General features: G+C 38.0%; 1 protein-coding gene across 1 annotated transcript; it reads left to right on the top strand.

Annotated features, from left to right (window-relative positions):
* The first annotated feature begins 3,269 nt into the window (after positions 1-3,269).
* Positions 3,270-25,098, top strand: LOC139728535 (tubulin gamma-1 chain). Its single transcript, XM_071639469.1, has 13 exons — positions 3,270-3,453; positions 7,655-7,767; positions 9,173-9,340; positions 11,044-11,112; positions 12,269-12,348; positions 13,180-13,306; positions 14,087-14,173; positions 16,933-17,088; positions 18,203-18,358; positions 19,659-19,733; positions 21,606-21,692; positions 22,215-22,406; positions 24,998-25,098. The coding sequence occupies exons 1-13, from the start codon at positions 3,405-3,407 to the stop codon at positions 25,019-25,021; spliced, it is 1,383 nt and encodes a 460-aa protein (XP_071495570.1). The 5' UTR covers positions 3,270-3,404; the 3' UTR covers positions 25,022-25,098.
* Positions 25,099-25,628: the final 530 nt, after the last annotated feature.

Genomic DNA, 25,628 nt, shown 5'->3' with positions numbered 1-25,628 from the left:
TTGAATATATATCATTATTGCTAACGATTTGTTAAATACTGTATTTGAATATGATTTGAATCATGGTAAAAAGTGTCAAAATTAAAAATCGCGCCAAAGCTGATTGAAGAGATGCCAAATTTGCTATGATGTGAAACAATAAAAATCGATGTACGCCTAATGTTGATCTTGGAGAATAGAAACACAGTCAATGTCCAGGTCAGTTGTTGTGGAACGTTTTTCAGAACGGGGGGGGGGGGGGGGGGTGGATCCTGATACCCGATATACCACGCTCATGGCTGGTTGGGTCAAGGTTCAATACTCCCTTCCACCACAGCCCCCTTCATTGGTTTTCTTGTGCGTAATTTGATTTTGTTCGATTTTGTTTTGGGTTATTTTTCTGTGAACCAAAAGAGCGTGTAAGTTTGTATGTGAGTGTATGTGTGCATCTGTTTGTGTGTGTGTGTGTGTGTGTGTGTGTGTGTGTGGTTAAAGTTCGTTATTCCGAAGGTTCGTTTATCTTCAAGGTTTGTATAATTCCGAAAATGAAATAAGGTTCATTATTCCGAAAGTTTGTAATCCGAAAGAAAAAAATCCGTTAGTATGCACCTTTTTTTCCATTTTCGGATTACCGAACCTCATTTCATGTTCGAAATAAAGACCCTTCGGAATAAGAACCTTATTTCATTTCCGGACCAACGAGCCTTCAGAATATGGATTAATCGTAATGAGAACCTTCGGAAAACGCCACAAAATGAAAAGGTTCAGATTAACGATTCCTACTTCATTTTCGGATTAATAGGTGAACGGAATTTGTGTGTTTCGGATTAACAAACCCTCGGACTAAGAACAGTGATTACCCATGTGTGTCGGGGGGGGGGGCATTTCTGTCCTCCATTTCTTGTTTATAATTATTGGTACCTTATCACGGAACTCACGCATAATGATAGCAGATGACATTTTTCGGTTTAGCATTCACCCTATCTCTCCACGCGGTTCATTTGCAGCTTGTAGCATACTTACAATATTTTGCAACCTTATCCTTTATTATGTATTGTGATGAAATTTATGTATTCAATTTCTGTAAAGTATTTCTGTTGGAAATGGAAACATAAATGAATGAATGAATGAATGAAATATAAAAGCTCATGATGGCGGTCTCCCGCATTCAATCAACTCTCATGGAAACTACCTACATTGCACTGTAAATATATTTCTTTTATACATGTTTTGTATATGCATATGGTACAATAATATATTGTTTATGTTTGTCTATTTGTGCAATTTTTGTAAGTTATCATTTTAATCATTGCATTTGTCAGTTTTGTGTCTTTGAAATTTATGTTGAATTTGTATTTGATGATGAAGAAATAAACAAAACCTAACCATAGTGGTCCTATGCATATTACCAGTATTTTTTTTCTCTCACAAGGACTTTTAATTCATGGCAGGCGCATGCAACGTTTACTCAAAAGGTTCTATATTTTCCGGAGTAAAAAAAAATGAAAAAGTGAAAACGTGTGTGTGTGTGGGGGGGGGGGGGGGGGCAAAGTGGTGACATCTTATATGTATTCCTATTTCCAAAGGGGGAGGGGGAGCCCCGACCTGCCCCCCCCCCCCCCCGTTCCGCCGGCCCTGTAATTGTCTATTCTGTCTTCAAAACGCTGTACTCCTCTTTTATGGGCATGGAATGCAGATCATAAACACAGTTGGCAGTTGTCTAGTCTACGAGTTTATACAAATATCGATGTGAAAAACAAACAAACAAACATACAAACTTGCCGTCCTTCAAAGATAAGTCTTACAATTATTACTGAATGTATGAATAATAAATAAAATGGGGTTCAAAATACACCATATATCTTAACACTTTAATCACGCTCTCACATGTATTTTCTTTTTCGTTGAACGGTAAATATGTAGTATTGTTGACGTTTGTGTTTATCGCTATGTGCAGCACTATGAGCAATATTCAGCCATTTTGTAATCCGCTTCATGGTTTTGAACGAAATTGATTAATCGATATTTAACGTTAATTGATTTAGACGTTTAATGTATCCATTCAGAGCAATATCAAATATGCTTCTTTATACAGGAACATTATACGAAAAATGTTTCGTGCGATATATATGCATTGTTTTATCATTCATCAAAAATACTCACGATTCAGAACGACAACAACAAAATCACGATACATACTCAGGGAACGATACATATACAGGGCCGGCGCAGTGTTTTCAAAAGTGTGGGGGCCCACTTCCGAGTTTCATGAGCTAACAAGCAAAAAAAAAAAAGGTCCTCAGCTCATCTCTCCCCGTCCACTTCCGGGTTTCTTCAGTTAACAAGCAAAAAAAAAAAAAAAAAAAAAAACTCAGCTCATTCTCTCCCCTCCCATTTTAGTGCCACTTACGTACTTCCGGGTTGAAAAAAGTGTGGGGGCCCAAAGTTATGACACCTTATGTATTCCTTTGTATGGTGCACAAAGAGTGCTGGGGACCCGAGCCCTCACGGCCCCCACGGCTGCGCCGCCCCTGATATTATATACTCAGGGAATTAAAGTCTTATAACTATCATTACTTTCCTTTAAAAGGAAAACTTAAATATTTGGATTTTCTCCCTAGAAACACCCTCTTCTCGCTGCACTCTTGAGTATACATCTAATTGCTATTCAAAAAAAAATGATAATAATAATTTTTCTGAAATATTTGGAGACAGACAGAACTTATACCGACTAAGGAGAACGCTCATAATTGCCCCTATCATATACCAAAAAGAGGTCTTAAAGATTTATAAATGTATAATATTATTTATAGGTTTTATCCAGGGCCGACTGAGCGTTTGCAAAAGTGGGGAGGGGGGGGGGACACTTCCGGGTTTCATGAGCTGACAAGCAAAAAAAAAAAAAAAAAGAAAAAAAAGAAAAAAGGGTCTTCAGCGGAAAAACATAACCTTACCGCGCTCACACTTCAAGATCTCTACATGTATCTATTTCTTTTTAGTACCATGCACTTACATACTTACTTACATACCGGATTAAACAAAAGTGGGGGGGGGGGGGGCAAAGTGATGACACCTTATGTATTCCTTTTTATGGTGCACAAAAAGTGGGGGCCCGAGCCCCCCTGCCCCCCCCCCCCCCGGTTCTGCCGGCCATGTTATCATTTTTATATAATTATATAATTTTTATAGATAGCGATTTCATTAGTACGTCTTCTTCACCACCGATAAGCTCTGAGTACACTGTATTACCATGGACCCTAGTGGTAGGGTCCATGGTATTACTGGATCTACTTTGGCAGCGCAGAAATCCCATCGAGTCCGATTGACTCTGCTGCCCTCTATTGACGGATATCAAACTTTCTATCTCGCGCCAAACAAACTCATCACGCATCGAGAGTAAACAGTTCCAGAAATCACCCGTCAAGATGCCACGAGAAATAATTACATTACAGCTAGGGCAATGTGGCAACCAGAGTAAGTAATCAATGCTGCTTAATTGCATGTACGAAAACCGTCAATCAATGTAGTCTACCTGATTACACTGCACTGCTAGCTGCTCACTGCACTCGTATTTTCAAATTTTAATCGCTCAGTCCCACACCTTATAAAGTATGTATGTATGTTGTTTGTTTGTTTTGCTACCTGTTTACCAGTCAATATGGTTTAAGCTCTAACAGTTAGCAAGAAGAAGCAAATTCATTGTCTGATGCTGATCTGTGACCTACTCCTATAAACTGATAGAACCAGAATCTTGAAGATGAATTGCCAATACGAAAGCACATTTGGTGCCGCTATATCAATCATATGCTAGAATTTATAGCCCCGCCCCGGACGCGTGTTTTTTTTTAGACGGCACAGATTGGGGAAACTAAAAATCTATCGGGGACCCTATCCCTAAACCTATCCCTAATCCTAATCCTAACCCTAACCATCAAACTCTAACCCTAACCCTAACCCTAACCCTAACCCCAACCCTAACCCTAACCCTAACCATAACCATAACCAAAAACCCTAACCCAACGTTTTTCCCATAGGTTTAACACGCGCCATGCCCCAATCTGTGCCGTCTTAAAAAAAACGCGCCCCGGACAGAGACCGCGCCGCAAGGCGCGGTCCTGGCGGCTACCTCGCAGCTGAGCGGGAGCAAAAATCACGAATAACTCCATTGCCACATTCACGGCGACTTCACAAATAAAGCACGGCTAAATTTCTATCATAAAAACAGTGACAATAAAAAATGAAATATACATTACCTTTTCGACTTGGTTCTTCTCACTCATTTATCTGGACACTGCAAAAATTTCGGTAATGATGTAGAAATGCACACCTACCGTTCGCTTCGCCGTTTGTCAATCAAATTTTGTGCAGCTATTGGAGTTGCTAAATTGAACCATATCAGAGATTTTCATGGAATTAGAAGTTGAAAAGGTAAGAAAAATGAGAAATCGGAGCTGAAAAGTATGTCGGTCGCGAACATAATCTCCGACGTAGAAAGTAGTGCATCGATTTCGCAGAGAACGATGTCAACGGTTATAATCGATTCTGGTATAGTCTCTAATTAGCCACTTACTAACAATATCGAACACAACTTGTGCAATATGTGTAGGCCTACTTTCTTTTTCGTATTTTTCTTCTCATTGTTTTCATTGCCACTATCTTCACGATCCTGATTATCACTATTCAAATTATTGATACAGAAATTATTCATACCAGCATTTGGACGTCCTTTCTTTAAAAATTGGGGCAAAGATTTTATCATGACAAAAGTTGATAAAGAGAATACATGTAGAATGAGGTTGAAGGAAAAGTGGAAGGAAAAGGTAAGGCTATAAAAGGAGGGAGAGAGAGAAAAGAAGATGAGAAGGAAGTTGAATTCAAAGGAGATTTGTTTCTAGTAATCTACTGTACATATAGGCCTAATAATAATAGATTAATGAGAATAGTGTTGGAAAAAGTGTACAATCATGTATTTTTAATATAGTGGAATTCTTATAAAGTGCTCATTCTACCTATTAAAAAAGATACTCATGGCGCTGTAGAAACAGAATATCAAAATTGACATGGTTCATGTTTTTAATTTATAAGTTTGATTTGAAGTATAAATAACTGTTTTTATGAGAGTATTCATTTTTCCATTTCATTTTTTTTAAAACTATGTATACAAGAACTGCAACCCCAATATTTGTTTTTGTTTTGTAGTAAAGGTTCATTTTATTGTGCAATATTCATGATGGATAATTTTCATTTTTTTTCATATATCTTTTGTTTTGTATACATATTATCCTTCCATCATTTAGTCAGCAAAAAATGTTGACAGATATGCAGTCACACGCAGGAGAAAATTAACTAAAACGATAAAAAACACACGCAACAAGATCACTTTCTTTCTTCCACTTTACTGTCGAGCCGACGTAATTATTGTGGTTAAACACCAAACAAGCGGCTGTATCACAGACTACAACGATCGATTATCATCATTATATTGCTCTTCCACATAATCGATCATCCATCATGCTATGTTTGTACGCTACACACAGCCGTCGATCAGCGTACTACTTTCTTCTGTAGTTGGCTATGAAATTTCATGAAACCGTCAGATATGGTCTATCTTGACATTTCTGACAGCCACAAGAAGTTTTCATTAACAAATTAAGGAAGGAAATGGTAGGTGTGCATGGTGTGCATTTCTACATGATTACCAAAATTTCCACATTTTTTAGGAGTAATATAATTTATGTAACGATTATAATAAGCGGCCTGCCCTAAGTGGAGAGACTTGGTGCTTTTTTCCATTAGTATGCATCTACGCATGTGTGAACAATGACGTCAACGTTACGGACGCTCAAGGATATGAATATTCATGCACTATCGCACGGTGCATATAAGGTGAAATGAATATGTATCATGTAGCGAGCAATACAGCTGTCAATGCACTGCACTGCATGCATGCTGTGCGCATATGTGCAAGTGATTGTGAGTTTTAGTGAGCATCGGTGAGCTGAAGATATTCGCTTATAAGACAACATTTTCTGCATCATAAGTAATGAAATGCATCAAACAGTCACCGAAATGAATCATTTAGGTTTAATCGACCCATGTAAGTATATAATTCCCAGTAGTTTTTGTTGAAAAATTAAGGAAATAGACAGGGTCTATAGCGCTGCAACGGCACCGTTTTGTACAACTCCTCGATCTTGATGCGAAAACGGCTGTCGCAGTTAATGCTAGTACTACTACTATAGTACTAACTTTTATTGCTAGACCCTATACATAAATTTATGTCTAACGTTAGACTAGTCAGTGTCTTATGTGCAGCTAGCATGCATGGGATTGTGAGTGTTTGTTTTGAGTGAGATTTGGCACTGAAAATACTAACTATACACAGCCCAGTCGCAGTATAAATAAAGCGACTGGGTTGTACCAAAGCGGCCCAAAACACAAAGCAAGCCCAGCTGCGAATTTTACGATGGCGTTGAGTTTTGATACTTTGACATCTTTTTTTGTCACCTCAAACTCATTAACTGTAATCTTCATTAATGACACTACATAGCTATTTTATCGATATTGACATACACATTTCATAACTTACCGAAAATGAAGACTATATGCAGCATGTGCAAACAGTACATCTGATAATCGAGAGTTCACGCGATCTGAATGCACTTTTAAAGGTCACGCTGTAGACCGTGCTGCTACCAAAGAGCGCGCGCACACATGCAAGAGATCGCTGTACTTTAGCCATGCATTGCGCGCACATAATGTGCCGAGTGGTCAATGCGCCATTTTGAATTCTGCAACGATGAACCTCGACGGTCAGGGATTGCGCTAGAAGTGCCATTTTTTTGTCCCATGGACTTATTGCGAGGGCTCTCTAGGATGGACTTACTGTAAAACAAGGAATTTTCCATGCACTTTAATTTCGCGAGCGCCAAGATTCACGAAATTAAAATGCATGCGAAAGTTCTTGTTTACACTATATGCATTGAACGCCAGTGGCACTTTGCGAAAATTTCATGCCACGAAAAAGGCTGTCAGCTCCAATTCGCGAAAATTTCATGCCGCGAATATATCATGTTTTACAGTATGTACATTCTGTAATATAAGCATGCACTCTAGGTGAGTAATGTATAAATTTTTTTAAATACCGGTAACGTATAAGTTTTTATAAGTTATGTAGTTGTGTTGTGGTTTCCCGATGTGATGGCGAGGCCCCACTCATCTGACACCCTGCTCCGCACGGCATCTGGTCAGGCTATGAAAATACATGAAAACATTAAACAAAAATTGTCATTCAGTCGAAGTCCGGATAATCGAGAATCCAGATAATCGATGGCCAGATAATCAAAGTCCTACTTTATTTAACAAAACCAAAATTGAGATAAAAGAAGCCTGATATATTTAACATATATTGTAGATGATTTTGTATGTATTATTTTAGTTTGAAAAGTACCGCAGAAAAGCTTAAATGACCATATTCTGGTAGGTTTACCCTATGGTGGTATTAATAATTTGAACCAAATCAGTGACATCGAATTGCACTCGTTATTTATAGTTAAGGTGCTTAGACTCTAGTTTTGTAGGGTACAAATGTATAGTGGTCTGTAGTGTTGTAAATTAGACCTGTGTTGGGTTTTTCTCTTTCTTCGACCTTGTTTGATTTTTTTTTTTTTTTCAGTTGGAATGGAGTTTTGGAAGCAACTGTGCTTAGAGCATGGCATCAGTCCAGAAGGGATCCTTGAAGATTTTGCAACAGATGGCTCAGACAGGAAAGATGTCTTCTTTTATCAGGTCTGTAGCAAATATTGAAATTTTAAATACAGGTGAATTGAAGTGGTTTCGATGATGGTTGTTACCTTGTTGGTTGGTTGATTGGGTGGTTTTCGAGGTGTAATGATTGATTTGGTTTTAAAGATTAAATTGAATTGGCTGGTTCTAGGGTTTTGGGATTGTAGTGTTAGATTAAATGATGTAGACTCTACTAATGTACTACGTACATGTATGTATATCAGCATTTGTACTTCAGATTTATGGGCAGGGTTAATCCTAGTAATGATTAGTGTCAATGGGTTCTTCTTTTTCTTCAAGTGAAGGAGAATTTCACCCTGAAAATTTGCATGTGTAAATAGAAGCAGAAACATAAGAGGAACAGGACATTGAAAGTTTGAGCAATTCTGATGAAAACTAAGAAAGTTGCCATGTTTGATATTTTTAAGTTATGCTCAATCAAGCACAAATTGGCAAGTTGGTAATATAGCATATTTACATTGTATACGCTTTTTGTCTGTATACCCTGTGCATGAAATTCCATGAAATCTCTTTTTTCCCTCTCTTTATTGATGACCGAATATATTGTTTGATTGCAGGTGTTATATAGAAAAGTGTTAACAATAATCAAATTAAGGGTGTGTTGGTGAATGAAAATTTTCTTGATGGGGAAATTAAAACAGCTGTATTTTGTTTTATAGTATAGAGCATATGGAGGTGGGCTTGCGTGTGACATCACAAAACAGTTAATGTGTGTTTGATTGATTTCTCAGTCTTCTCCAAACTTTCTTGGTTTTCCTCAGACTTTGCTCAAACTTTCACTGTCCTGTTCCTGCAATTTCCTGCTTCTATTTACACAAACTAAATTTCAGGGTGAATATAACTGATGCCATTGACAGAACAGGGGTCTTTGATTTGAGTATCAAATTTGCTTGTTGTTAGGCTTCCCATGCCACCATGCTGTCTCTATGTAGATTCAAGTCCTTTAATTAAAATGTTCCTTTGCGTAATTCTTCCACACTTTTCAGTGTATGTATATGTACTTTGTTTTTAAGGTTATGCATAAATTCAGCCTTCACACATCTTTCCCGAAAGATGCTTCGCAAAAAAGATTTTTTCTTTATGTTAATATTGCTTCATTCTGTTGTCAGTTGAATTTTGCCCAATATTTTTGTCATTCGTCTGTAATTAGGTGATACAGTGGACTTCCGTTACAACGAAGTCCTCGGGATCGGCAGGTTTTTTCATTATATCGAAATTTCATTATAACCGAACAAATAAACAATAAAAAACATACGGAGGATAATGTTGTGGCCTGAATTTCTATTTCGTTGTAACCGGAATTTCGTTATAACCTTGTTTGTTGAAACAGGAGTGCACAGTACGCTAATTTAGTTTTGCTTTTCCCTCACACTTGTGATCTTGAAAGGCTGATGATGAGCACTACATCCCACGAGCTGTCTTGCTTGACCTGGAGCCAAGGGTTATCCATGGTATTCTGAATTCACCTTATGCCAACCTGTACAACCCAGAGAACATCTACCTCTCAAAACATGGCGGTGGTGCAGGAAACAACTGGGCCTCTGGGTATACTCAGGTGGGTTTGAATGCCTTTCTGCAATTCATTTGATGCTAAGATGTCCCAGTAACAGATTTGATCATATTCAATGATATTTAAGAACTTGACCAGTAGCAAGTCAGATAATGAAGGTATACTGTTATTTGGTACTAAAACACATCAGATAGATAACCTATGTTCTTATCAGATATGGTATTAACCATTTTTGGTGTTGTCAGTGCACAAAACACTGATACAGAGCAACAGCAGGCTCTACCATGTGCGGGGCACTTCTTCCTCAACTCATTTCGGTCACAGGGCTCAAAGATGCTGTTAGTATATTTCAGCTGTTTTTTACAGCCACTGATTCAAGGTCATGTTTCCTAGGGTATTAATTCCTCTCTCAGTCAAGAAAATATGCTTTCAGCTGAGGGACTCATTTCCACAAAGTTCTGAGATGAATGGGTCATCTTCACAAGTTACAAATGGAGTTATAGAAACTAAAAAATGTAACAAGACCTTAGTAGACAAAGCGAGAGCTACATTGTAAAGTCAACATTGCATGTACAAGTAGCATTGCAATTGTGATATGTGCATAGTAGGGCCAGACCCATAGTTCTTCATAGTGCCAGTAGTAACAGTTGGTAGCTATATGTGCATAATATCATTTTTGCATGTACGTACAATAATGTACGCTGTTCCCACACTAGCCTGCAGAATGAGATGCAGCCTACATACATGTAGGATCCAACTTTACCACCAAGATATCCCACAATGCATCTGAAAAAGGGCTGGCCGGAAGGTACATGTATTTGCATATTAGCGGGTCTGGTAAAGCATCAGGTCATGGGGGTGTTGACAAATCTTTGTTCCATTCCTGGAATTTACTTCTCTACAGTACAATATATACTGTTACAAGCAAAAATTACTATCCACATTTTCTGTAGAGTGTCCATGTTGATTCGCTGAGACATACAATGTGTACAATTTGTATGTACAAAATGTTTTGCTGCTACAAAGCATTGTCTAACAATGTTTCAAGTTTTTAATTTCTGAGCCTCATTGTCTCACATTGTACATCATGGTGGTGCAAGAGTTTAGTTTATCATGTTGCATGGGGGAAAAAAATCTTGATATTCTGCACTAATGTACATGTTCATGAAGTGCACATCACAAGTGCAAAGCATGAAATCTTGTGCAGCTAGGTTCCAGCAGCTGTGGTCCAACAACTGTTTGGTAATCAGGCCTTTTCTATTTGTGCTCACCTTCTCTGCAATAATCTCCCTACCCATATTCAGGACTCAACCAATTTTGACACTTTCAAAAAGAAACTCAAGACTCACCCATTTGAACAACAGTATCAATGATTACCATTATTAACTTTTGATTGGCTGATATGTTGTTGTTTAAGTAAGTCCTGTGTTAATTTTTTTTTCTGTTTTTTTTACCTTGGACTGTCAAGTGCTTTGAAAATTTTCAATAGTAGTAGGTGCTGTATATATATTTTTTGTATTATTATTATTATTCCCACATTTTTATTTATAGACAATACAATACGAGAATAAATTATTTTGCAAATAGTTTAGTGGTATGGTAATATTTTATCGTAGACATCATGATAGTAACAGTTCTGATATTGAGCCATTACAATCTAAAATTTTAGTCTTAATGATATCTGTCAGTCACTTTCATCATGTAATGTAAAGTATATTTGGTGCTGACGAATGTTCTGTGATCAACAGGGAGAGAGACTCTATGAGGAAATGTTTGACATCATCGACAGGGAGGCTGATGGCAGTGACAGTCTTGAGGTATGTCAAGTCATCCAGAGCTAAGATAAATTTCAGACTTTGATGAAACTTTTGCTCTGAACACGGCCTCTTTAAAGAGATTCATATTGCTGTATGTTGCACCTCAACAGAGAGTTAAACAGGGAAAAGAATCACTACCCAATCAGCCTCCATGGAGGCCCATGGTAGTTTGATTGCTGTTTGACTGTCATTTTCCATTAAAAATCATTTTTTCAAAGACAAAGTAGACCTACACAAGACAGAAGGCAGAAGCTGTGCATAAAAATCAAAGGAAATTTACCCTAAATGTGTACATGAATGCAGTGAATCCAAAAAAAAAAAAAAAAAAGTTCAAACTACAATAACACATCAGTGAAGTTTTAGGCAGCCCAGATGAAGTGTTCAATGTTATTGAATTTTTAGTTTTTGATTTAAAAAAAAATCCATGTGCTCTCATCGCCAGATAAGAAGGCTGAAACAATTTGTAAAGTTTTAGTTGCTGAATAATGTAAAGAAATATGTGAAGAGAATTCCACGAAACTTCATTTCTTATGAAGAGTACATGCACCCTCAACTTGTTACGTGTACTCTCTGGCCCGAATTCACGAAGGTGGTACAAATGAAACCATGGTTTAAACCATGGACAAAAAACATGGAGCGCCAAGTGTTGCATGGAATATTTCGTTACGAAATCAGTCATTTCATCGATGAAATGATTATTTTGTAACAAATTGACAACATTTTGTAACTAAATGAACATTTCGTCCACGAAATGATAATTTCATTCATGAAACAGTCTTTTTGTCGACGAAATGACCAATTTCGTAACAAAATATTCTGTGCGACACTTGGGGCTCCATGGTTTTTGTCCATGGTTTCATTTGTACCACCTTCGTGAATTCGGGCCCCTGTGTTTAGAGTACTGTAATATCAATCCCCCTGCTTTCAGCAGGAGGTCGGTAAAGTGCTCCTTCTCATGCTAGATGTGTTACCAATTGAATTTTGTATTTTGTTCCATGGGGAGAGACAAGGTACCCTGTCTTATAAGGTCTGAATCTCTCTATGAAAACCGTTGCCACTTTTTTATGCTTGCTTCAATGTCTTTTTTTTCACAAGCGTATGAGTGCAATTACCAGTCATTACCTGACCATGATCTTGTGTGTTTTGTCTTCTGCAGGGCTTTGTCCTGTGTCACTCCATTGCAGGAGGTACGGGTTCTGGCATGGGATCCTACATTCTAGAGAAAATCAATGACAGGTAATTCACATATGGGCAAACTAGTGAGTTTATTTGTGAAGCTGGTAAGGATGATATACTCATTTTCACCAAATTATACATGTTGACATTTAAAGCTGAAGAAACAAGAACAAAATCTTTCTGGGAGTGTATGATTGAACTGGATACAGAGTGACATCATTATACCGGTGTAACTGCACTGTGTTTCCCCTGTGTCTATGCTGATTTGATTAATAGATCAACAACACACAGGCCCAAGAACGTTTGTGACACATTTAAGATTTCACAGTTTCCCACTGTTTGTACATGTTTGTGTCCATTTTACTTCTTCATGTTGAAGTGACATTGAAAAGAAACTTAGATATCCACCAAAACTTGATTTGGCAACAGATATATTGAGAAGGCGTTCGTATTACATTGGGTGCACTGTCTGTTCGAGAGATAAAGATTGAAAGCATTCAGTATACCCAAAAAAGCCTTGTCAGGTAAAAACATATAAAGGACACATACATTTCAAATGTTTATAGCAAATTGACATAGTCATAGAAGTGAAGTAGTTTTGAATTGTATTGTCAGTCATTCTAAGTTGGATTTTTGATGTATCTAGACATTGCATAAAGTTATCGTCATTGCATTCTCCAATTACAGGAAATGCTCCAGAATTTTACAATGAAAGTTGTGATCTTTGCTGGCTAGATGAAAGTATTGTAAATGTAGAGATTTGTTAATTATGTTGCCCTTCCTGTACCTGTACTCTAAACTTAGATTCTTCTGATGTTTTGCTCTTGTAAGGGTCTCAAATGATGATTAACAATAAATTGGTTCTCTCTGATCCTCACTTTGCACCTTTAGGTTTCCCAAGAAGTTGATTCAGACATACTCTGTCTTTCCCAACCAAGATGAGATCAGTGATGTTGTTGTACAGCCGTATAACTCTATGCTGACATTGAAGAGACTGACACAAAACAGTGACTGTGTGGTGAGTGCATGTTTTATGGTTCATAATTTCTTGGATTCATTCAGAAGTGATTGTAAATGAATATTTCCTCAAAATATAGACCTATTTTAATGGAAGTGCTAAAAGAGTAAAGAGCGGTGAAAGTTTGACTGGCGTGAGGCATACATCACTGATATTACTAACTTTGTACATCAGGCATCATCTAGCAATGAAATGGCAGTAACTTGAATATCTCAAACAATTATGATTTTCCTCATTGATAAGCACTGACAGTTTCTTCTTGTGTGTCATCTTTGACAACTAAAGTCTTTTTATTCACATATTGGAATTGAAGTAGGTATTGCAATTTTATTTTTTTGCGTTGATAAGTGCCTTACAGGAGACCGTACAGCTGACATTACGGATAAGTTGCACATTCCTAAAACATTTAGAGTTCTTTAAAACTTCTGACATTTGTCAAATTTTCTAATCTGGGTGGTTGACAGTAGTTGCACTCAAAATGGTACTCCGTTTAGGTGACAAGACTGCTACACTCTGGGCAAAATGGAACACGTCACATTTCGCTTTCAAGTTGTTACGTACAATGAAGTTTTTGAGCAGGTATGAGGTTTGTTAATTTACTATTTGTATTGAACTTAGATATTTAGATAGAATTTAGATATTTAAGTGTACATTTGTAGGAAATGCAAGCATCAATTGTAATCAATAAACTGAACATTAAAACAAGAGAGAGTAGTTCACTTTGTCAATAAAGCACAACTGTGTTGATCGTAATAATGGCCTTCTTTATTTTCCTCTCAGGTTGTATTGGATAACACAGCATTGAACAGAATTGCTACTGAGCGCCTTCATCTCCAGAATCCAGACTTCTCTCAGATCAATCAAATGGTGGGCACATTCTTACTTCATAGTCGCTTGTGATTTAGAGTGGTATTATTTGAAGCTAAATTTGAAGAGATGCTGCTCCTATGCTATCTGAAAATACCCAAGTCAAAACCAACAGAGCTGCCAGCCTTGTGCAAGCGAAAAACCATAATGGCAAAAGGAAAAAAAAAAGGGAATTTCCATCAAATGAGGAATATTTAAAGATGATCTGTTTATCTTGCGCAATATACAGCCCATCCAGAAAGTAGGTAACGGTAATGAACAATAATCAACATTAGAAACTTTAATTTCACAGAGGCAATCAAATTTAGTCCTGTAAGATTTGCCTCGAAGCCTCATATATTAAATCCCAGTTGAATATATATTTGGCTCAAGTAAGGTTGTTTGTTCATATGTTCAGTCATTGAAGGAAAACATTGTTAGAAGCCCCTTCAAGTTTATCCCCTTGGCCCTTGGTATCGAGCAAACCCTGGCCCTAGCTGATCTACTTGCTCTTCCATGAGGTGGATCTTCTTCACAGAATACAGTACTGAAAAAAAGAAAACAACAACTTTGCATCCATTCTTTTTTTAGGATCAGCTACACTGGCATGTTCAATAAACTCATTAAAGGGAACTTTTTGATCCCATAATCACAAACAGACACAAAGTACTTCCTGACGAAGGACAAGAACATTTCCTTCTGCTTCTCTGTGAAGGTTTTTGTTGTGAGGAAGCTCCTTACATTTTTTTCCCAAGATGAGTAGTACACATATGATGCAGGATACAAGTGCACAGAAACCAAGATTTCTATGTGCTTGTATCACAGTGCTTTGTACACAGTACGATTTGTGAGTGGATAACATGATGTGTGCAAATGGATGGTGTACATAGACAGCATGGTATAGAGAGTGGTTTTATGATAACGAGTATCGTCGCATGCTCAGCTGCAGTGTACACTGTTTGTATGGTATACATCCATGCAACCGGCTGATAGCTATCTTGTTCTGCAACAGCCAATCGCACCCACATCTTTCCCGGCACACTAATGTAATCGATGATTGGGTGGGACATTGTACAGTGAACATTTTTTTTAAACAAAGAGTACACAGAGAGAGCACACCAACAAATTTACTGCTTTTGAAATTGACAAGTTACGGTATGATCCCATCAAAGGAGATTGCACAATTGTCTTCCATTTCAAACCCCTTTAACCCTATTCTGACTGGGCTATTTGAGACCAAGTTTTTACTGAGGGGGGGGGGGGGGGTCAATTTGACCCCCCCCTTAAGATCTCGGCCGCCGATTGCGCGATCGTCGCGATATTTTGCCTGAAGATTACATCGTCATACAATAGAGAAATATTGCCTTTCTATATTTAATAAATTAATTATGCAAATTTGTGCATGAAATCATATTTTCACCGATAACTCCATTAAAAAGACTGGAGGATTGCTAAATTTTTGTGTCAGAATTCCTCAAGACACATCAAACAATTTTCGTGTAAAAAAATAGCTCAATTGAAATTAATTTCTTTTGTTTTATATTGTTTTGTTAATTTCCTATTATTTCCTTGTTTTTTTTAACCTTTTGTTTTCTATTGCTTTTTGCCAAAACTTGTTGCAGGCACTTTTTCAGGCTTATCTACACTAGAATTGAGTAATTTCAATGGTTAAAAGTTGAAATAATCTAATTTATATCAATTTAACCAAAAAACACAATTTGCATTGGATTTGCACACGATATCATGAATTTGAGCTGTTTTTTGGTTGACATGCATATGCAAAACATTACGTAACTTCAAAATGGTGTACCCGGACGTCGCAAATTTGGTCTCAAAATATGCGGGAGACTTCAATGAAAAAAGTCGTGAAACGACGCGGCAAAAGCTTTGCGCGTTGCGAAATTGTGGCGCGAAACGTTGAGGGGGGGGGGGGTCATTGACCCCCCCAGTTAGAATAGGGTTATAGTGCTTTAGGGTGTTATCCTAAAGTTAGCAACCTCTGACTGGGCACCAGTTTTGTATTGTCGTCAGACATTCTACCACGATATAGGCCTTATACTATATATTTCCTTAGATATGTTTTATGACAAAAAAAACATACTGCTGTTATTTTGTGGGGAAAAAAATGTAGTACTTCCAGGAAAAATGTAATACTTGGCAGGTCTGTAGAAGGCATGGCATTTTCTTGAGTAGTTGTGTGTGTGAAGAGACTTTCTCCACCTCCAAGGACTTTGACTGATGTGAAGTTTACTGTAATTGAAAACATACATTGTAGGTCATTTGCCAACAATGGCTCTCTGTAGAGAAATACATGGATAGCAACTTCTGTCTGTGATAGTATTACAGTTTGACCATGATCAACCAGCCACGGGACAGGCAGGTGTCCCAAAAGCGATTTGGCCGAATAAGAGAGATATGCCCAAATACAGCACTTTCCAGCATATCATGCTAGGGGTATATACATGTTATTACGAATTTATTGCTCCCTTGATATCTAGCAGCTGTGTGTGTTTACAATAATGCTGCTGATAATGGTGTCTGAAATACTTGCGGTAACCACAAATGTATATCATCTCTGCTTCTAAAGCAAAGTGTTGATTGTTTAATGTCCATTTCCATGGATCTATTTCACTCCCGGCTGTATAATCAAGGTCGGACTGTACTGTGAACATTACTAAGGATATCACAGTTATGATCTAGACTTATTTGAATGTGCTAACTTATATATATATATATATATATATATATATGATATAACTTATATGTGTTTTGAATGGCAGGTGTCAACAATCATGTCAACAAGCACAACCACTCTGCGCTACCCAGGCTACATGAACAATGACTTGATAGGTTTGGTAGCTTCCCTGATTCCCACCCCAAGGCTTCACTTCCTCATGACAGGCTATACTCCTTTGACACTAGGAGCAGACACCAAGGTGAGAAAGGGAGGTAAAACTCTTTGGCCCAAATCCTTGAAGGTGGTGTTCAATTTAGACCATGGTTTATGCAAATTTCTTTTGCATAGATGTGCCTGATAGATTGCATACACCAACAGACGTCCAACATCAATTGCATGTTGATACGTGCAAGTCAAAGGTGTGCCTATTTCATGCTTATTTTAGACTAATGTTTGAATTTAAACCATGGTCTAAGTTTAAACCACCTTCGTTAATTGGTGCCTTTGAGTCTCACATTGAGAACCCCCCCCCCCCCACACACACACACATGCACGTGACACATTCGCCTTACAATGTAAAATTTTGAGAGCGTCTTTCTGACGGTCTTGTTGCTGTTGATGCTTCCCTCCTTGCAAACTAATTTCTCTGTTCTTTTTTTTAATGAATTGTACAGACTCTGTGTCAAGACACTTAGATGTCTTTTTTCAAGTCTGATTTCATACCTTGTAAAAAAGACATGAAATTGTGAATGTTAATTATCATTACCCTTTATTCAGGAAGTTTCAAGCTTTGTTACAGCTGTAAGTTTTATAACAGCCAGGACATTGTGTTCAGCTTGTTCTGTAAAGAATTACAAGCTGAAATTAAAAAAAAAATTACAAAGATATTTCAGATATTGGTTGAATCAATAAGCCCAGAGCATCATACCTGCATCTCACTGCTTTCAGTTGATGTGCACACCATTGTATTACTATATGTTGAGAAATATTGTGGAAATTTGGTGTACTTATTATGAATGAGTCAAGAGTGCAAGCATTGCAAGAACAACATGAAAGGGTAGTCTAGAAATGTCTGATGGGAATTTGACTCTATTGGAGAAAGAACATAAATTTTATACCGTGAGACACATACGGGAATAAGGGAGAAGACTGCTGACCTACAGGGGAAAGGACAGATGCTCAAAATTGTTGTTGGAGCTAGAGTTTGTTTGTTGTTGTTGTTGTTGTTGTTTTTTTTTTGGGGGGGGTAATTTACTTTGTTTGTACTTCCAACAAAATGATAAAACTTTCTTTCTAAAGAACACTGACAATTCATCAGGTACTTTTGAGTTACAATATTCTTTCCTTGAGCTTTCTATTGCTTTTCATCCCAGCTACCCAACGTGAGAAAGACAACTGTACTGGATGTAATGCGTCGTCTGCTGCAACCTAAGAATATCATGGTTTCCACGACGCTGCGAGATCGGCAGAGCAACCACTGCTACATCTCTATCCTGAACATCATCCAGGGCGAAGTGGATCCCACACAGGTAAGAGAGTCTTGGATTGGTTGGAGCTCTGTGCATCATCATCAGGAAGGTCATTTATGATAGTTACATTTGGTGATATATTTATACAGTTGACTTTTGACTGTTACAAAGAATTGTTTGCATCTGGTAGAGGCAGACAAAAACAATGTAAAATATGTATAAGCCTTGGATGAAGCAATGGTGTGGCAACAAAACATATTTGTGCATCCAATCATGTCATACACCATGCTCACCAACATGGTTGCTTATCAGTGCTTTTTATTGTTATTATCATTATTATTTATTCGGCAATTCAATATACAATACAAGCTGACATAAAATACAAACAGAAAATCGTATTACATGATATAAAAATTGTGGTGGTTCCAGGTGCATGCTGCTGGTTGCCAGGGGAGGAAAAGGCAAACTTAATCACAGAGGCTCGAGACCTTCCTCCCCGACCAGTGCATGCACCCAGAATCAGCTATATCAATGTAAAACAGATACAAACATTATCAAATAATACATTATTACACAAAAATGCTCTGAATTCAAACACAAATATGACTAAAATTGTAACTGAATATAACCGATGCCCTACCCTGACCTGATGGTGTTAGCTCATCCAGCAAAACTGGTGATATGATATTCTTTCCAAAAAAACAACAACCCCAAAACAAACAAACAAACAAGCAAACAAACAAACAAATGTATCATTGTGATACCATAGCAGCACATTGCCCAAGGATGATCAAAAATATATTCTGCTCAGTTTAAAACTCAACATCCCTCCCCAAATCTCTATGCAGAAACCCAACCAATGGAGTGAGCAAAACACTGGTATTTTTTTCCCCTAAGAATATGGTTGCCTTGGCAACACATTGTCTAACACCGACATCTGACAAAAGTTGCACTGTCATAGGAAAACAGCCACATAATAAATCAAACCTAAACTCAGATACTGTAAACTGGGAGAGTGTTCAGTGCACAATATTTTTAATATTTTTAATATAAAATGAAACAATGACATTTCCCAATTTTAGATTTGGAAATCATGAATGCTTGAATATTTTGATGGTGTCATTCATGAGTAATTATATGTACATAAAAAGCTTCATTCACAATGAGCAAGCTCTAATCGTGATTGAAGTATGTATCGTGAAACTAGAGGCCAGCGAACAGGATATGCATTTGTACAGCTGTCAGGAATTAAGCTTTATCAGACTTGAATCATCAATCCATTATCATAATATCCGTTTTGATAATGTTGGTCTCTGTAAGAACCAGAAGTCTCATGCATCATTTTCATTTATGTGATTAGGTTCATAAGAGTTTGCAGAGGATCAGGGAGAGGAAACTTGCAAACTTCATACCTTGGGGACCGGCAAGTATTCAGGTAACTATCTCACTGCATTTGAAAATCACATTTTACTTCTTTCTTTTTCATTTTCTTTTTGAAATTGTATATTTTATATTTCTGTGTATACGTTAAAGTATGGCAAAGTTTTATAACATCTTTACCTGTGAGTATATGGGTAGTATTCCTGGCTTATAGGTAATGAATTTGAAGGTGGTAAATCATAAATCCCAGTACTACAGCAGGGTTCTGAAAAGAATTTGACTTCATATTGCAAACTGTGATGGCAACATTACAAAGGAAAACTTGTACTTACAGCATATGCTTTATATATGTTTCATTGGACTGTATATCTAGGCTCATAAATAACATCCTGAGATGTCAGATTTTTAGCTCACCTGAGCCGAAGGCTCAAGTGAGCTATTGCGATCGCTCTTCGTCCGGCGTCCGGCGTACGTCGTGCTTCGTGCTTCGTCCGTCGTCCGTCGTGCGTAAACTTTTACATTTTCATCTTCTTCTTGAGAACCCCTTGACCGATTTTCACCAAACTTAGCAGGTAGCATCCCTAGGGGGATAGGATTTCAATTTGTTCAAGTGGGCACCATACCCCACCTGGTGGGCCCCCAGAGGGGCCCAAACCCCCCAGAATTAAGGAATCTTAAAAAATCTTCTTCTCTAGAACCAGAAATGGTAGAGCTAAGTTAATACTATGAATTAGTACATTGATGACTGCAGTTCCAAGTTTGTTCATGGCAGAATCAGGGGTGCCCCCCTTGGGACCCAGGGGAGGGGGGTTGGGAGGGGTCCTAATAGGGCCCAAATTGTACATTTTCATATTTCTCGTGAAAATGCCATTATGAATTTTCACCAAAGCTGGCAGGTAGCATCCCTTTGGGGAAAGAATCTCATTCTTATCAAATGGGCACCATGCCCATTGTAAATTGTAAATTTTCATCTTTTTCTTGAAAACCCTATATCACTAGTTTTCACCAAACTTGGCAGGTAACATCCCTAGGGGGATAGAATCTCAATTCCATCAAATGGGCACCATGCCCCACCTGGGGGCCCCCAGGGGTCCTCCCCCCCCCCCCCCCCTGCAAGGAATCTTTACAGATTTTCTCTAGAACCGGAAGTGATTGAGCTAAGTTAATACAATGAGTCAGTATGTTGATGACTGTTTGTTCATGGGAGAATCAGAGGTGCCCTCCCCCCCCCCCCCCCCCCCCTTGGGACCCAAGGAAGCGGGATGGGATGGGGGGGGGGGGGGATGGGGCGTCCAAATGCGGGCCTAAATTTTCATCTTCTTGCTGAAAACAACAATGGATTTTCACCCAACATGTCAAGTAGCATTCCCATAGGGATAAGATCTCAAAGTGTTTGAATGGGCACCATGCTTTCCTTTGGGGCCCCAGGGGATCCACACCTCCTAAATTAATGAATATTCAGTAATGTTTTTCTCTAGTTCTAATCAAAAGTGATAGGGCTCAAGTCTTTTTTCCCAAGCTGCATAATCCAACATTCTATAAAGTACAGTGTACTTGGCAGGTATTCTTACCAGTGTGATGGAATATGTAAATGGACACCATGCCCCCACTCTCAAAGCTACCCCCACCATAAGTTTCCAATGTTCTCAGGTAAGAGTCTGCAAGAATGCATGGAAGGTGAACTTGCGATACTCAGGTGAGCGCGTGACCCCCGGGTCTCTTGTATAGATTATATCAAGAACTACTTTCATTTCTCATACCTGAAGACCGTAGTTTGTCAGAGTTTGAATTCTAGGCATACCTGACTGATACTAAAAGTCATCTCCAGAAGAACAGATCCTTGAGGAACTTGAATAAAGAAGAGCTCTGGCTTGTTTCAAGGTATCATTGATAGTGTATATTAATTGTTATGTTTATCTCTTTGTAGGTTGCTCTGTCCAAGAAGTCTCCATACGTTCAGACAGCACACAGAGTCAGTGGCCTCATGCTTGCTAACCATACAAGTATTGTCTCAGTAAGTCTTCTTTCTCAACTCACATTTATGTAGATGTATGGTACTAGTAGTTGGTGCTCCAATTGTCAAAACACTGTTCAAAATTTTCTCCAACGGCTATGTGTGATATCCCTAGGTGATAAACAACTGAATTATCATGGTTTAGAGGGAAAATTGTGGACAGAAAACATTATTTTGTAGACATGTTTAAGTATGGGGAGACCTACATTAAAATTCTGCAATCATATTTGAATGGAGGTAGCTTTGTTGTACTGATTTTCACATTATTTCATAGACATTTTATAGTGCATGCTTGACAGTTCCAGGTACTGTGACAGTGCTCTTGATTGATATGGATGTGCCATGATGCCAAAAGATTTTTGTATGGAAAGAATGAATTGACTACCATTGCTTTAGATCACACATATATGTGTAGATAAATTGATATTTTTTTGCTCTTTTGTAATCACATGAGAATTTTTGTTTCATTTGCCTGAAGGTTGAATAATCTTTGTTGATATCCCCCATACTCTTGGTTCACAGCTCTTTGAAAGAACATGTCAACAGTTTGACAAGCTGCGGAAACGTGAGGCCTTTCTCGAACAATTCCGCAAGGAGTCCATTTTCCGTGACAACCTGGATGAGTTGGACGACTCACGGGAGGTAGTGCAGCAGCTGATTGATGAGTACCACGCTGCTACCAAGCCAGACTACATTTCATGGGGCACACAACAGGTGAGCAAAGTCTTCTACAGGATGAAAGAGTAACACTGCACTTTTATTAGAGGTTAACAACTATTTTGTCTTTAGATTTGGCAGAGGAATCTATAGGAAAGCCCCACACGTGTAGACACATTGCCTTCTAGACAGTAAGAATCTGGCTTGTTCATTTTGAAAGATATCAATATATGAAATTCCAGAAGGGCTATTCCAAAGCCATATACAGGTGCACCTTGTTATAATGAATACTGATACAATAAAATTTCATTTTGATTGCAAGATAATCGTCCTGGGATCTATGGCACAACTTACTTAATGATAGCGAGCTAATTTTAGAAACACACAACAAGACTTTATTAGTATGAGAGGATTTTACCAGTAAAAGAGTCATTATTTGCCTTCCTTGCTCTGTTTTTGAACACATGCTTTGGGAATTCACAACCAGTCTACATCTTATACACATTCTTTGATTACACATCATAAACTAACATTTGGTGTATGCCCCACCTTGACTCACATAAGACAAAGAGGTGATGCTGTGATAAAGTGTACTGTATTTTAAAGTTTTGTTTGGTACCAGTGATATTTCATGTATATGTGAATTTATGTTTTTTTCCTGTATTGATGATAGGAATCCATAGTAAACTTGTCCTTGTAAATGATCATAACATACCCCCTCCACTCTACCATGACACTTGCATACCCACAAATAAAACAGAATATTCAGAGTAAATAGTTGGGTGGTATCAATGCGAGTTCAGAATTTTACATGTTTACATATTATGGACTTTTCAGCATACTCTGTATTTAAAACAAACATGATAATGAGATAACTTTCTCACCAACAGGTTGGGCATAATGTGTAGCTAGTCTGTAGCTACAGTGTAATCTGTAGTGTGATGCAGTACAGGGAGCTTTGTTTTTACAAGTTACTTGGGACCACTGAAATTTCCTCGTATTGGGTATCTCGATAGACCAGGGATAAAAACAAAGAATGTTAAAGGAATGAGACCTGCAAAATTTACTTGTTACTCTACATAGGGTATCTTGTTAAATCTGGTCTTGTTATGACAATATTCCACTGTGTTTGGTACCGTGGGGTACCAAATAAATACCAATACCACTTACTGACTTTTGTCATTTCCTCGAATTGCCAATGCACAGAACACCTGTCACAGATGCACTGCAGGATAGCTTGGTGGCAATGTTGCTTCCGGCTTTCTAGCCCGCATCTTTTTTCACATACAATGCAGTGCAATCAATGCGTGCATTTTGTTCATTGCTAGCTTTTTCCTCCTCTTGAATTTAGTGCAAAAAGAGTGTACAGGTTTCAATTTGACTGATTTGCAACCATTAGAGTCATGGGTCATCACTGTGAAGCTTCAGTGTACTGGACACACGATACGCAAAGAAATCTCCAAAAGTACATCTGGATGAAAGATGTAACTTGTTTGAAGTGTCCAGCAATCTCTACCATTCGCATGGCACTTCTTCCCCAACTCATCCCTGTCACAGGGCTCAATACCACTGTACCGCAGTAGTATGTTTCAGCTGCTTTCACAGCCAGTCATACAAAAGGTTTTGTTTGTGTTTGCTGAGAGAAAAGGAATTCCTTTCTCAGTCAAAAATGTTTTCAGCTTAGGGACTGTCATTAAGATAAAGTTTCGAGATGAGCATTCCATCTTCACAACTTTAAAATTGAGTCGTAGAAATTCAAAAGGTTTTTTTTTTTTTTACTCCAGCTGAGTATTCATTGTCTCCATAATTCAACATTCTAAATCACACTGCAAAAAAAAAAGTTAACAAAATACTTTTCTCACATTTAAAAACACCAGATTACAAAACAGTTTTGAAATGTATATTGTTTGTTTTGGTAGATTATGACATTGTGTCTTGCTAATACTTCTTCAATTCTTTTACAAATCTCTCTGTCAAATAAATATCTCCAATTATTTTCAAGACAATCTTTTCCTGGCTTATTTCTAAAAAGTATGTATCTGAAAATTCATCAGAAAACAATTCAATTTCTGTGAGAGATTTAAGCAAAATGAATTCAAAAGGTAACAAGACAGTGGCTGACGAAGCAAACGCTAAAGTTAACGGTGAGTGTGGCATAGGTATGTTTTGTGCATTGCGCCAGCGCCAGACACATAGCCCTACATAGCACTAGTCCTTAGCAGTAGTTAGCTATGCAATATGCGTATATATATCGCTCATGTGTCTATGTACGCTGTATGCATACTGGCCTGGTGAGCAAGATTCAGCCCAGACCGGATCCATGTTACCACCAAGCAATCCCATGAAGCATCTTAAACAGGGCTGGCTGGGAGTCACTTGCGTATTGGTGATGCCTCAAATTGACAATGGTGAGCCACAGTGGCTAGCCTTTAAAACCAAATTAAAAGGTATCATGTTACCTTTATTTTGATCAAACGTGTGACCATTGTTCATGTAGATATGCTGTAGTGAAGGTATCCAGGGGATGTTGTGGGAAGAGGGATGCTTTGTTGCTGTTATTATAGTGGATACCCCTACCAGTTGTTATGAAGAAACAGTTGTTATGAAGAAATTTTTTTTTTGTCATATTATGCTTTCTCTTCCTGCAGGCTGCAGAAGCAACAAAGTCATGAAACCTTCTCCAGTGATAAAAGCTGATGGCTTCATGGCATGAAAGCAGAACACCCGTACCATTACAACCCACTAAAGGATGCTTTTAGTGTTCCTTTATATCATTTGTGTACTGGTATGTGTTTGTGTGTCTTCATTGATACCTTGCTTGTACGCAAAGTGCCTAAAAGTCTGTACAGTGTAGTGAGGTCTCTTTGACTTGTGATATTTCTTTCCCCCTTGAAGTGCATGCATCCCTTGAGAGGATGCTAGTAGAATGGGAGGCTACTGACATTCTTTCTTAGTGATGTCATATTCAAGTAAGTGTACAAGTGTATGTGTACTATAATGTGGCAACACATTATGGGGGATGGCATGAGGTTGTAGTAGTGTGTCCTCCCAACTAATACCAGCATAGTGTCAGTATTAAGTAAGGCAGCCTCATCCACATTATTTTTTATGAAGATTCATATGATAAAGTTTGATTTGAGATCATGGGTGTAAACTTGCATGTTGTGTGGCCTGTGTTGATGAGAGACAATAAGTAACAACAATTGCAATATCATTGCTTCACTTCAAGTAAGTTTTAGTTGTTGGGATGAACAAAAGCAGAGACAGATTATATATCAT

Source organism: Diadema antillarum, unplaced genomic scaffold (assembly GCF_040938485.1).
Source record: "Diadema antillarum isolate AM-2024a unplaced genomic scaffold, OU_Dant_1.0 seq00000183_RagTag, whole genome shotgun sequence".
Lineage (NCBI taxonomy): Eukaryota > Metazoa > Echinodermata > Echinoidea > Diadematoida > Diadematidae > Diadema > Diadema antillarum.
The sequence above is the reverse complement of the archived record's forward strand: the minus strand, read 5'-3'. Positions and strand labels throughout refer to the sequence as shown.